Below are 14,800 nucleotides of genomic sequence, written 5' to 3'. Positions count from 1 at the left end.
AATTTAGCTATATATTGATACCACAAGCTCTCTGACATCCTGAAATCTGTCCACATGTCTACCATATTGTTTCTCCTGATACTTTTATAAATGGCAATGGTAATGGAATATACTCCTCATTAGTAGAGGAAATATTGTAAAAGATTTAAGCCAATACCTTTTTTCCCTCAATAGAGCAATAGAAGAAAATCCAGGCTTATCTAGGATATAGAATATCATGTTATGTGCCTCAGATTAATTCATTTGTATATATACTTAAAAATACTGTTTTCCTAAGAATCTTTATAACATGATGATTAGAATATAAAATGGCAATTTGGCAATGTGTATCAAGAGCCTTAAAAATGTTCCTAGCAAGTAATTCTATTTCTAAAAATTTATCCTAGTGAAATAATAATTTACATACATGGGTAGAAAAATGGCCGTCACCGTATTATTTTTATGAAAAGAAGGAAGTCACTTGAATATACCACAAAAGGGGAAAGTTAAGTTAGTTAAGTAACCCATCATTGTACTCTTAGGTATATACCTTGAAGAAATAGATACATATGTTCACTAAAAGGACGTACAGGATATTCATAAAACATTGTTCATGATAGTGCCAAACTAGAATCTACTCAAATGCCCATCTACAGTGGAATAGAGATGGAATTTGTAGTACATGCATATAATGGGATATAAAACATTAGTAAGGAGGAACAAACTATTGCCATATACACAAAATGGATGAATTTCAACAACATAAAGTTGAATAAAAAGGCAAGACATAAGAGAATACATACTGCATCATTCCATTTTTTAAATTTTAAAAAATAGTTAATACTAAAATTATGGTATGACTATGAAGTAGGATATTATGCAGCTATTAAAACATTTGAAGACATTGGAAAATGCTTATAATTTAAAATAAGACAGTAATATTTAAAACTGTATGTATAATATATGACTCCCATTCTGGAAAAAAATATATGCATAAGTTCCTATGAAAAGTGTCAGTCGGGGTCTCAATACAAAACATATGATACATTCAAATTAGGATAATTAAAGGAGGTTTTATCTTAAAAGGGTGGGCAGGGTACAGGAGAACCACAAGGGTAGTGCAGCCATAGAGCTGTTACTACCCCTAGACTCAAAGAGATACGAAGAGGAGTAGTTCCCAAAACCCAGGAGAGAGTTGCCTGGAGGGGAGGGGAGCAGTGGCCTTTGGCTGAGGGACACAGCCTGGCCCTGGTGAATACAAAGGGAAGAAGGAAGGGGAATAGTCTAACTCAGTCTCCTCCCTCCACCCAGTCTCCTGCTGGGGCTCCCTGTTACCCAGACCCAATAAGAAGCCAGAGACATCGCTGCTGTGGTCCACACAGGTCAACCCACAAGATGGAGAGCTGGGTGCACAAGTGTGGGGTGTGGACGTGGCACACTGAACACACGAGCCACATGCCACATACCAGACTGATTCTTTTGATTACCTAAGAGATGATTCATTTTCTCCTTTATATACCTTTGTATTGTTTTACTGTTGCAATAATATAAGCAATTTTTTTTTAATTCTGGGAAAAAATGTGTGTCAGAGTATGTGTGTGTGAAGGGATGTGTGCCTGTGAGGGTATGTATGTGAAGTATGTGAATGAGTGAGTGTGTGTGTGTGAAAGTGAGAGAGCAAGAGTGAGCGAGCGAGAGAGAGGTGGGAATGCGGTGTGTGAGAAGAGAGTGTGCATGTGAGCGTGTATTGCGTATGTAAAGGTGTACAGGTAATGTGAGATGGCGTATTTTGTGTGTGCGTGTGTCTGTGGGGTGTATATATTAATGAGTACATGTGTGTATGAGATGTGGGAGTGAGGTGTGTATGAGTTTGTGAAAGCATATGTGAGAGTGTACAAGTGGATCAGAGACCATATGCGTGTGAGAGGGTTGCATGTAAATAAGTGTGTATGAGAGAGGTGGGAGTGGGGTATGTGGGAGGACCCCTGTTTGTGACAGGGTGCATGTGAGGATGCATGTGGATGTGAGACTGTGCGCGTGTAAAGGGTAGGTATGTGTTCAAGGGTGTGTTTGTGAGAGGTGTGTGGGAGGGGATGTGTGTGTTTGCATGAGTGAGAGTCCTTATGGGGGTGCGAGGACATGGTGGGGTGTGAGGAAATGCGAGTGAGTGAATAAGGAGGAGATGAATGAGTGAGGCGGTATGTGTGAGGGGATTTACATGTATCTGTGTGTGTGTGCATGTGAGCACATAGGTGAGTGTGTTTATATACACCTGTATACACAGAAATAGAAACATTTCCTTCCAGGAAAAAAAAGCAAAACTGGAAGAAAATATGCCAAAATGTTCATAATAGTAACCTCTAGTTTTGGAATAAGATGCGAATTTTATTTTCTTTACTTTTTTCTTATTTTGTAGTCAGAACAATGAACATTTCAGTGTTTTCTTCGTTCCAAGAACACATGAAAAATATTGTACCTTTCTGGAAACATGTAAAAATAATACAAATCTTGACTAACAAAATGTTTCTTAATAGGAATGTAGTTGAAAATTGGAATCCTCTTTTTCAATATATAACCAAACAGATATCTAAGTCCCTGGTTAATTTGTAGAAGGAAATCTTGTCTTTTCATTTCAAAACCATATAAATGTTTAATTTTCCATGTGACGTCATTAATTTTCAGGAATTCAATAATATAACTAATAATATAATAATATAATATAAACTAATCACTACTGATGTTTGCAGGCCAAGGCCCTGATGGTTGCATTAATGAATCTGTAACACCAATGTAATCCCCCACTCGTATCACACTGACTCAGGGAGCGAAGGTGCTCTAGGTTTTCCAAGGTCTCAAAGCTTATACACTAGACATTAACAGGATTATCAATGATGGAGGGGCTTTGGGAATTATTATTTTTTTCTTTTAGTTTTGTGTTTTTTTACAGGTGGGTTTTTTTTTAATGATGCACATAGAGGGCTTAAGTAATAAGGTTTCTGTCAAACTGATTTGAAAGCAGGTTGTTTTTTCTAAGACGGTGAAAAAGGCCCTGAATTCTTTCACTGATGCTTCATTTTCTCTGCACTGCCTCATTTCACATGAGATTTTCCCTATTCCAAGCTACATTTTTAATAAAATAAAAGTTTGTGGCAGTAAATGGGTGAAATGTTATTCTTTTTTTAATTTATTTCAAGCTGGTCTATTTTCTTAAAGTGATTTGCTGTCTTCAGCATCAGGGCTCTGCAGCCCAATTTATTTTGCATTGTTACCTGTGGGCTCCATGGTATGTGCACAATGTGAATTATTTTCTTGGAATCCTGTGTAACTAGTTTCCTTTTATGTAGATAACAATTTAAAAAGGGATTCTGTATATCATATCTTTCCTTTCTACTTAGAAAGCAACCTCACCTATTAAAACGTAAACAGAGCAAACTCGATTACAAATGCTATTAGGTTTGGCTGAACTCAAGACAATTATGCTTGCAGAACATATGTCTCTGAACCATGAAGGATGCTCAAACCCAGGATTGCTTTTTATTGTCTGATTAGCGCTTCTCCACTTGTCTCAACAGCACATTGATCAAAAAGATTCATTTCAAACAACATTACTTGGAAACTGCCAGTAAATTGTTGACAGAAACCATGTGAAAACCAACTCTGACTCTTTTCTAGGGCAAAAGAAAGAACAAGCTGGCATTACTCTGCCATTTCAAACCACTGCTGTGGTTCGGTGAACACTTTATGTTCCCACTTGAATTTGAGCTCTTCTGAAAGATCACTCCTGCCGATCTTGCGGAGATGGCGAGCCAGAAGGCGAAGTTTATCAGTGGAATTTGGGAGTGATTTTTTCCAGAAGCAAAGGAGTGCATGGATCTGTTCTGTGAGATCATCAGGGTTCTTCAGTTTGATGAGCTGAATGGTGCTGCGGCGAAGAGGGAGGGATGTGGAGAGACACATAGCATCTTCTTCCGAAAGCTCGTCTGCTAGCCAGTAGAGCAAGTTATCCCACAGGGTTTCTGTCAGGCACACGTGGACACTCAGTGTGAGGACTCTTTCTTGGGGGATGTGCGCATCTCACCCTCCACACCTGTTCACAGGGAATCTAAGTGCTCTCTGGTTTGGCCTCAGAGCAGTAGAAAGATTTGGGACCACTCAGGTGTACAATTAAGAGCCTTTGAATCCTGACCACTTCTAGGACCTTCTGAGGGAACCACCTATTGCAGAGGGTTAGAAATGCTTCTCAAATTTTAACTTTCCATGGAGGGCTTGTTAACATGGTTTTTAGGCCCCACTCCGGATAGTCTAGTTAAGTAGGACTAAAGTGGAGGCAAAACTTGACTTTTTTATTTTTTTCTTTTTTTGGTGAGGAAGATCAGCCCTGAGCTAACATCCATGCCCATCCTCCTCTTTTTTGCTGAGGAAGACTGGCCCTGGGCTAACATCTGTGCCCATCTTCCTCCACTTTATATGGGATGCCTCCACAGCATGGCCTGACAAACTGTGCATTGGTGCGCGCCCGGGATCCGAACCCGGGCTGTCAGCAGCGGAGCGCACACACGTAACCACTACATCATGGGGCTGGCCCAAAACTTGACATTTTTAACAAGCTCCTAGATGATGCTGATGCTGGGGTCCCCAATCATACTTTGAGTAGTACTATGTTAAAGGATATTTTTAGGTTCAAAAAATACTTTTCTTACGTAGTACCAATCTGATGCATAAATTATACCAGTAGCTAGGAAATCCTCACACACACACACTCAACTACCCACACACACAAATTCGCCAAGATCCACTACCCAAAGAGCAGTTCTGTGGAAGGTCCTTTACCCCTATGTTTCCCCTGGCTTCTGGACTATTTAGAACCACAAACATCTTCTCTGAATATATCCTGTATGTTCAGCATGCCCCTTCCCTTACCCTGTGACTCGTCTACCACCTGAACTCACGATTCCATTTTTCTGTTGTTGTTTGGTGGTTATGTTTTCATGTGTAACTCAGATCCATCACTCTCAGTAAAACCTCTAAGCCCTACTATCTCTCTCTTTCCATACACCAGCCGGAGCCTGCATCACAGTCACTTTCTCCCATTCTCATGCTAACCCCTGCACCAGTTTCCCTGGTCTGGTGTGAACAAAGAATTCTATGTCTGCCACGTTTTACCCAACTATTCCTTCCAGCTACCTATTCACACAAATTGCACCTGATTTAATGGAGCCAACACATCCTTGTTCTCCATCACCCCTTTCAAGCCAACATCCTGCTTCCATCATGCAGTGTGTTCATTTTAATGTCCACGCTACATGGGAAGGCCTTCTTCTCCCCACCCACATCATCTGTCTCCTGCCATCAGCAGGCAGCAGCATCAGCAATGCTGTTGTTAATCAGTCACACCACTGGCTACAGGGTTCCTTAATCTTGTCAACATCAATGACCTGGGCCATGACTCCATATTAGAAACTGACTTTCATGGCCAATCCTCATGTTTCATCATCAGCAAGAACTATTCCACCTCCATGGTCTCAGCTTCTCAATATTACTGCTGACCACCACCTCCTAAACTTTCACAGCTTCTACTCCTTTGCTCTTGCTTAATATGCTTCTTGCCTCCATCACTAATACAGCGATTCCTTTGATGCCCCCTGTCATTCTGTCATCTCTACTGGATCTCACATACCTCTATACCCATACCGCCCCTAATGATCAGCTATGTACATCAATGATGGTCTTGCATCCACCTTAAAATCGGTTGTCCTCTGTAGCTTTCATTGTTCTCAATTTGTCCATTACCAATCCTGCTTTACTCACACTGCACTCAACTGCTGGAATGCCCAGGGTTATGAAACCATGCTGAATGTGATCAACGCACTCTAGGCTTTTTACACCATTTAAGCCCTTAGCGGCTTACAAATCCAGTAAAAAATCTTTTTCCTGAATTCAATTTAAAATTTTTCACAGCAGAACCCCAAAAGTTTTCTACCATCCTTAAGCCCCAACCTCACTCTCATTCTGTTTCGCTCAGCCAGTGTCTATTTCTCCTACTTTACCGGAAGCCATTTGACCTGAGTCCTCATAACCTTGTTTTCATTTCAAAATCACTTTTTTACAAAATCTCACTCCTCCATGTTTGCCAGATTCCATCCCCCACAGCGTTTTTCATCAAGTAATTTCCTGCCCACCTGTTTCTTAATCTCCTCCTCACCACAGGTTCTTTCCATGCTCCTTACAAACGCTCTCGAGCCTCATCTTTGCTTCTGCTACTCTTTCAAGCTACTGGGTTATCTCTTCCTTCCCTTTACCGTAAAATCTTTCCATACCTAATGTGAACTTGATGCCTCGAGTTTGTCACTGTCAACTCACTCCTTAAACCCTTGTTTAGGGGTTCTGTGCCCTCCTTTAGAACTCTGCTGCTGCCTTTCTTTCCAATCTTCCTAGAGCCCTCCTAACTACTACTTACAGCAGCTGATTCTCAGTCTGCCTCTTCTCTGGCTTCTACAGAGCATTTTATTCCTTCCCTTGGGTTCCATAGGTGGCCCTGGTTCTCCTCTTCCTTCTCTTTCCCCTTTGCCTGCTCTCTGCCTCCTGATACTGCTGAATTACTGCTTCCTATCTCAGCCTTCTATTTCTGTCCTCGCCTGTCAATGAATTCATCAACTCTTACTGCCTTAACCATCTCCTCTATGTGAAATATCCCACATATACTATGTCTTCATCTTTGGCTTTGTTTTTCTAAATCCTAATATAGCATTTGCAATATTCTTTTCCTAATTATCTTTACCATTGTATACCACAGCCGATTCAAACTCCATATTTCTAAAATCAAAATCTACTTTGGCTTTTCCATCTCTCCACCTGATCGTTCACTCTATTCACTTTCTTAATGACTGTGACCACTCAGCTGAGTAAGCTAAAGCATGTAATATTATTCAAATTTCTCAAAGCCTAATTCTTAATCCCCTGAACCCAAGTCCTATTGGTCCTAACTCTAAACATATCTCAGACACTTCTCCCACTTTCCAGCCTTACTGACTCAATCTTAATCACTTAATCACTTCTGGAGTATTGCAGAAACGAGGGTTCTAACTCACATCCCTGCTCTCAGATTTGACTGAATTTTGTCTTCCACACAACTAATAGAGGGAAGTTTTCAAAGTTCATCTGATCTTATACACTCCTTGTTAATAAATCTCTCACAAGCGCCTCCCATTGTCTAAACTTCTTAATTTAGCATTTAAAACTTTTCATAGTTGTATTCTCCTCTAACCTCATCTACCATCCTCCTTCCTGCAGCAGCTCAGATGTCATTGGTCATGCAAGACCACACTGTGTTACAACCTAGGACTTCCTGGTACACGTAGGAAATATCATACCCTGTGCTCTCTGGTGGGTGTTGACAGTGGTAGTGAGGTTGCTTTTATTTGAACATCAAATTCTTCAAAAGTTAACAACATTATTAATCTTGCTGGGCTTTCATCTACTGCTGTTATTGTTTAGGGTTTTTTTTTTTTTTTCTGGTTTTTGGGGTTATGGCTTTGGTGTTTTTTGTTTTGTTTTTGCTATATCACTTGCTCTCTTTTTGAAAACAGTTTTATTGCCTCTGAGAGGGTGTATAACACCAAGGTTGATTCCCATCCTACTCACTTCTAATGTAAGTGAGTAAAGCCTGAACATTTTCTGTACAAATCCATAAAGGTAACCCCTGAGTGGAATGCTATGCCATTAGCAGTGGGCCTGACACAGTAGTCAAAACACACTCACTGATGCCTTCTGAAGACCAATAAATTATCACAGTATAACTATTAACATCACAAAAAGAATTATTTCAAGGCTAAAATAGAATAAAAGTATGAAATTCTGCCCTGAAATCTGCATCATTGTTACGTAATTGAATTACGCATAACCACAATCAAATATTACAGGATTCCTTTGTGATTTCATACCAATATACCTGTATTTAAAATCTATTGCCTTCAGAGCCAGCCCCGGGGCTTAGTGGTTAAGTGCGTGCGCTCCGCTGCTGGCGGCCTGGGTTCGGATCCCGGGAGTGCACTGACGCACCGCTTCTCCAGCCATGCTGAGGCCGCGTCCCACATACAGCAACTAGAAGGATGTGCAGCTATGACATACAACTATCTACTGGGGCTTTGGGGCAAAATAAATAAATAAAATTATATACAATCTATTGCCTTCAAATGTAGATTTGATGTGACCACAATTTAAGATTTATAATTTAATAGTCCATATTTCAGAACAAACTATAGTTGTCTATTTACTAAACTAAGGAATTACTAGTTATTTTAGTAAAATAATACCTAATAGGGTTCCTATTTCTTGTAGATTTTAACACAATTTTAATTACATCCATATTTGAGAATGATTTGGTCTATATGTGCACGACTTCCAAGGGAAAATTCATTCATTAGGCTGATAAACCTAAGGATTGCTTAATTGCAAAGTTCTCTATTCTTTTTTATTAAAGGATTCCCATAAAATAGAAAATATAAGAGGAAAAGAGCACCACTGTAATGAGGACACAGCACGTATTCCTTACCTAGAGGATCTGTAGAAATTCTTCTGGTACTCTGTGGGCGGTTGATCAATTTTTCATGCTATTGGAGGAAAGAGACAAAGAATAAGCAAAGAAATCATTAATTTGTGAACAAGCTACAAACGAAAATTCATCTGAACCTCCCTCACCCCTGTTTGAAAGAAGTACTGAATTGCATTTTGCATACTGCAAAATTAGATTGTGTATTTGGGCATGCATGCTCAGCAATTGCTTTCCTAAGATAAGGCAAAATATATTAACCCAAATCTTTCAACAAATTTAAGAATACACATTTAAATATTATTAGAGCAGTCACATTAATTCTGAATAAATATTTTCCAAATAAAATTTAAAACTGCTAAAACCATTGAACACAGAGCAAGCTACCCCTATGCAGCAAATACAGGATTTTGTACAAGCCCTCGTGGGGCAGGCACCTGCTTCAATAGCACAGGGCCTGGTACCTAATGGGTACTCAAACAGTAGTTCCTGTGAATAAATGAGCAAATCGATGTGCATCCATGATGCTAAAAACAATCGAGTCTTTGAGCAGATATTATTCTGAAACCGATGTTTTATCAAGAAGTCATCAAATATATAGTCATTACTTTTCAATGCTTTCTGCAGAACAGTTGGTTCTTGGTTAATATGGGATCATGGAAACAGCACAGGAGATAAAGTAAAAACGTCTGGGTTTGGAAACCTGTGCAGTGCTCTGGACAATTTATTTAGTCTCCGCTCTGAAAAGCAATTTATTAAAAAAAAAAAAATATGTTACAAAAACCTGAAAAAAGTGTTCATAGCAGCTTTATTTGTAGCAGCTAAAAACTGGAAACAACTAAAATTTTCTGCAATAGGTGAATGGTTAAACAAACTACAGTACTTCCACAATATGGGATACCATTCGGGAATAAAAAGAACAAATGGTTGATATATGCAACAATTTACATGGACCTCGGGGTATTATGCTGCGTGAAAAATCCAGTCTCAAAAGGTCACGTACTCTATGACTCCATTGATATCACATTGTTGAAATTATAGAACTATAAAGATGTAGAACAGATTAGTGATTGCCCGGGTCAGGGATGGTGGGGGATGACCATAAAGGAGTGGCACAAGGGAGATCTTTCTGGGGATAGAATAGTTCTGCATCTTGAATGCAGTGGTTACACAAATCTACACATGTGATAGAATGGCATAGAACTATACACACACATTGCAGCAATGTCAACTGCCTGGTTTTGATACTGTAGTATAGTTATGGAAGATGTCACCACCGAGAAAACTGGGTCAAGAATACACAGGACCTCTCTGTACTATATTTTGCAACTTCCTGTAAATCTATAATTATTTCAAAATAAATTTTTTTTAAAAAGCCTACTTCACAGCGATGATACAAGGATGATGTAAGTGCTCTATGCTAATGTACAGCTCACTGTCTGGTTCAGAATGAGCACTCAATACAAGCTGATTAAATCTGAATATCATATTTTGTAAGTATTCTTGTTGTAAACATTACATAAACATGTACATAAAACTTCCATTAAGAAGTTTTAATGGGAGGAGATTAAGAAACAACATAAGAACAGCATAAATTCAAGTATATTAATACTGTAGCACTGCAAAATAAGTGCATAAAATTTTCAAGACGTCAACTATGTACTTAAACCTCTCAAAAAATATGAGAGAGAAATACCAATTTAAACAGTGCAGCAGATTCTATCTTTCCCATCAACAGGCACATGGCCTGGACTGAGCCTGGGACAAGGTTCACATTAGGATTTTTCCTTTCTTTGTATAAATAATTCCCAATCATTCTTTCTTCACAGATGTCTCATGGCATCTTGATGCACTGAGAGTGATTGTAGTGTTTAAATATATATATTTTTTCACACCCATGAAAATTCAAGCCAAGTCCTTCATCTGGTGCACAGCCACAGGAGCAGTGCACTGTGGAGGCGCGGGAAATTGCTGGCTCTTTCAGACTTCCAGGCGCTATGATGGTCTCCCACATGGCCTCTTCATCAAGGATTTTCAATGCCGCCTTCCCTTTCTCTTCTTTTTTCTTTTTTTGTATGATTTTTGTCTGTGCACTATTTTTGCCTTGCACACTACCTTTTAAATTTCAATGGCGCTCAGGGTCAGCTCCAAGCCAAACAGGGAAGCCTCTGCTTATCCTACGTATGTCCCCTCCCACAGATTCCCAGTGTCTACATGTGGCTCTCTGGATGCCTTCATTGGCAGGACTGGATCTAATTTTTCCCTACTTTCCTCTCTTTCCTTCTTTCAATCAAAAAGTCCTATTCTGTTGCATCTTCTCAGGTTCTACTATGTGTTGAAGGAAGGTTCATTATTCCTCTCAAGTAACCTGTTTTTAGGTTAATATTGTATCTTTTATTTTGCTGAATACAATCTCTTAAATGTCACTTTAACACATCACTGCTCAGGAAGCTTGTTTGGCAGATCCAAACCTGCCTCTCAAGCTTTCCGTAAACTGTCTCCCAACACACATTCACCGTGTAAAAGGAGGTACCGGAGCTTGTGTACAGTTTTCCCTTCACTCTAAGCCTCCCAAGGGCATCAGTATAAAAGTATAAATAATTTGCATATGTACAGATGTGTCTTATTCACGCCGCTAAGCACAACACAGGTCTCAATGACTTGAAAGTGGTTAAAAAAATTGGAACCAAAGACAGCGACGTACACCCAAAAGGGGTATCGTGTCTTGAGTTTTACAAGCCACTGTAGGTATGACTCCTTCGGTTACCGATTATTCTTTCCATGCTGCCTAAATAAAACCCTGTTATTGAATTCTTAAAACTCAGCAAACCATTTTTCAGTTGAGTTCATGCATGTTCCAGCTTGATCTTTTGTATGCAACCCAGAAAACTGGACTTGGGCACATCCATTATATTACCTGACATTATTTGCCACGGCACCTCCAAAAATTTCCCTTTGTTGCGTCTTTTCATCACTCCAAGAACCAGCCATGATCTTGGATCTACTTGTTAAACTGTAATCTCTTTGAGAACCAATAATGTAATTTGTTCCTACATTAATTCTTCACAAGGCTTGACATGCATTTTACACATACGGTAGTAAAAACTGTTTATTTCATGTGATGATATCTTTTCTTGACTTCAATGATCTCCTTCAAATCCTACCATATTTTCATGGCACTGGTCAAATTCCACCCCTTTTATCAACTGCTCTAGTCCCTGGTTTCTTATTTGGGAATTTATACACTACCATTCAATTTATCTTCTACCTTAATATTGTATTGTTATTAATGCCCTTCATATATGCCTATTTTCCCTCCCCAATTAGGCTTTCAGTACTTGATTGTATCCTTTTTTTTCCAAGCAAATTAATACCTTTATTAACATGGTAATTTTTTCCCCTCATAGTAGGGTTTTTTTGACCTCAAATACTTATCAATTCTGCTACTCAAATGAATTTATAGCGGGACAACTTATGAACCTTGAAGATACCTATTCCCTGTCCAGTTTATGATCCAATGTAGACAGTCCTCACATTCCTTTCTCAGCCCCTCAATGGCCTTTGAAAATATCTCTTTTATTTTACACCCAAAATCCTCTGAAATGCATCAGGGTATTATACCAACTTATACAGAACACCAAGATCTCATCTGTCATTCTAGGTTCCATGTCAAATAAAGCTGAGTTAGGTTGTCCATAGAAACTGAGCAGACAGATTACTTCAGATAGTGTCCCACATAAAATTTAAATCTTGAACAAAATACATCTCTCCTCCTTTGGTCTCACACAGAAATTAAAGTCCCAAATACAGACAATACCATCCTCCACTCCTTCTTCTGATTCATCAGTCCTAGTCAAGTCAGGCCCATCATGTTCCCAGTGGAAGTTTGGTCCCTTGTTCAGCTACTTTAGCAGTTGCTGCATGGAGTCATCTTCTAGAAGTAATGCAGCTCTTTCAGCACCTCCAGAGCTGGAGAACTCCAACTCCGAGTCTCATGTGTCACACACAGACCCAAAGCTCCAGGGAACTATCTGGTCACACAAGAAAGAGCAAAGCAACTCAATTATAGAAATAACCAAAACCCAGGAACAAACACGACTGATGCAAGAGCTTACAATCTAGGCCTTAATTCTCATATGTGAGAGCATTTGCTAAATAAAAGTGACTTCCCCAAACAAAAACATTTAACAGTCACAACTCATATTGAGGTCATCAACCACAGACCATAGCAGAAACATAGCATGTATGAGGACAGCATGTAGACAGAGAAAACAGAAGGTTCTCTAGTTTCATCTTCTGCAGAGTGTCAGCCAATCTCCATCAGTTGACCAGAATCCTTTGGCTGTAAATTGCCAACTCTCCTTCAAGACAATTGCTTTTCTCTATCCAACGGACTAGGTAGACCAACCTAGTCTGCCACCTTTGCAATCTCCTCGGCCTTCTCCTCGGCCTTCTCACTCTTTTTGGTCACTCTGTCCTCGACTCCATTTTTTGCATTCTAAATATGATTCAGAGGACTTTCCTCCAAGGCTTCCACCTGCGTTTTTATTTGGATGAGGATAAATTCCATTTTCTACAACTTGCTCCTGTTCCACATATATGCTTTCCTGTGCACTTGAGCTCAAGACACAATATTCTCCCGCATCTCACTGATGACTGCAATCGGGAACTGCTAGAAATCTTCCTCAGGCTCTAGCACTTCCATTTCCTCTGGTTCTTCCAGCTCGACGATGTCCAAGGGCTGCATTTTTCCTGCTATTCCAGAACCACAGTATGGACGTGAGCAGGGAAGCTGCAGACAAAAGCAGAAGCTGAGACCCAGCCATCAGCCAGAGCTCAGTGTGTTGCGGCCTCTTTCACAATACAGCTGTGCCTCTGTTGAGATAACTTTCTAGGCCCAAGATGGATTCTCTCCTGCCTGGGTTGCCATGTCAGCAAACTGAAACTTAGATAACTTTCACAAATGCAGCATATCCAGTCAGCCAATCCCCAAACGCCAGGCCAACTCTGGGCTTTCTCACCCCAAACAAGGTTGACTCTGTGGCCTCAGCCAATCAAATATTTTCTATTTGTCTGTTCCTTCTTCTTTATTCATCTTATAAAAGCTTCTTGCCTTCTGCCCCATTTTGCAGTTCTTTGAAAGGAGGCTGTTCACTTCATGAAGTTTTAAATAAAATTTGTTTTTATTACCTAAATTGTCTTTTTTAATAGTTTTTAACACCTCTTTATGAACACACTGCTGGTAGAACCTATTGTATCCTTTTCTGTCTTCTTTTATATCTGTACTTATATTTACCATGTGGTTGCCACACCATACCCTCAATAAATACTTGAGAGCCATTGGGACCCTCCCTGGATAATCATGAGGACTCTCATCACCACAGATTTAGGGTCTGCAGCTTTAGCTGGGCACCAGGCTGCACAGCAGTATTTTTATGTATCCCTGAAGACTTCTTCCACCATTCTGTACAGAAGATATTTCAGATCTTTACCACTCTTTGCAAGACCTCTACCTCACCCCTGCCCACCACTCTCTCAGCAAGGGGTTTTATCTTCTACTCACTGAGAAAATAAAGCAGTAGTTCTCAAACCTTAGTGTTCATGAAAATGAATCCTGAGAAAAAGGCAAAAAAGTAAGCTCACATTTTGATTCAGTTGGACTTAGATAAGGCCACATTTATAACAAGCAAACTGGGTAATACAGATACTGAAGTATGGTGGCTGCACTTAGAAAAACACTACCAAGTAGGACTTACACCAATTATCAACTTGCACCCCAAAGGTATCCCAATGAATGCATGGGAGAACAAAAGAAATATCTTTATCCAAAAAGTGATGAAGATTTCCAATATCATGTCAGGACCCAAGTGAACTTCTGATTGCTTCTTACATACCTAGTAGTATAGAGATAGAGTAATAATAATAATTTCTAATTCGTAGATTACCTCATTGGTGTCACACAGATGACCTAGCTCTGGTGCACACCTCCTCGTGCAGAATCTCTAGTTTCTGGCAAAGAAGTATTTTTGGCAGTCTCATGGGCTTTACTCTCTTGGTATCCACACTGTTCCATCAGGCACCCCACAATGCTCAGCCAGGCAACGCAGCCATCCACGATCCTTCTGAGGGCACACTTCCCCTTCCTGTGTCTGTCACGTAGTCTGTCACGTGCACCACCGTGTAGTGCGCCACGATGGTTTCTACCCATGCTGAGCTTTTGCTCTTGAGCTACCACATAAGCACAGTTGTTCGACATCAGTGGTTACCACAGGT

At 39.9% G+C, this 14,800-nt stretch overlaps 1 protein-coding gene and 1 pseudogene across 3 annotated transcripts in view; both read right to left on the bottom strand.

The window, feature by feature from the left end:
* Positions 1-1,152: 1,152 nt before the first annotated feature.
* DTHD1 (death domain containing 1) overlaps positions 1,153-14,800 on the bottom strand; it is an 81,278-nt gene continuing 67,630 nt past the window's right edge. For all 3 annotated transcript variants that reach the window (XM_058546862.1, XM_058546860.1, XM_058546863.1), the window contains 2 exons: positions 8,531-8,588; positions 1,153-3,995 (listed from right to left, as the gene is read on the bottom strand). In XM_058546862.1, coding sequence (XP_058402845.1) covers positions 3,676-3,995; positions 8,531-8,588 — 378 coding nt within the window. In that variant the 3' untranslated portion in view covers positions 1,153-3,675. The remainder of the gene's footprint in view (positions 3,996-8,530; positions 8,589-14,800) is intronic.
* LOC131409378 (MORF4 family-associated protein 1-like) lies at positions 12,848-13,274 on the bottom strand (annotated as a pseudogene).

Source organism: Diceros bicornis, chromosome 8 (assembly GCF_020826845.1).
Source record: "Diceros bicornis minor isolate mBicDic1 chromosome 8, mDicBic1.mat.cur, whole genome shotgun sequence".
Classification (NCBI taxonomy): domain Eukaryota; kingdom Metazoa; phylum Chordata; class Mammalia; order Perissodactyla; family Rhinocerotidae; genus Diceros; species Diceros bicornis.
This window is presented reverse-complemented; position numbering and strand designations above follow the sequence as displayed.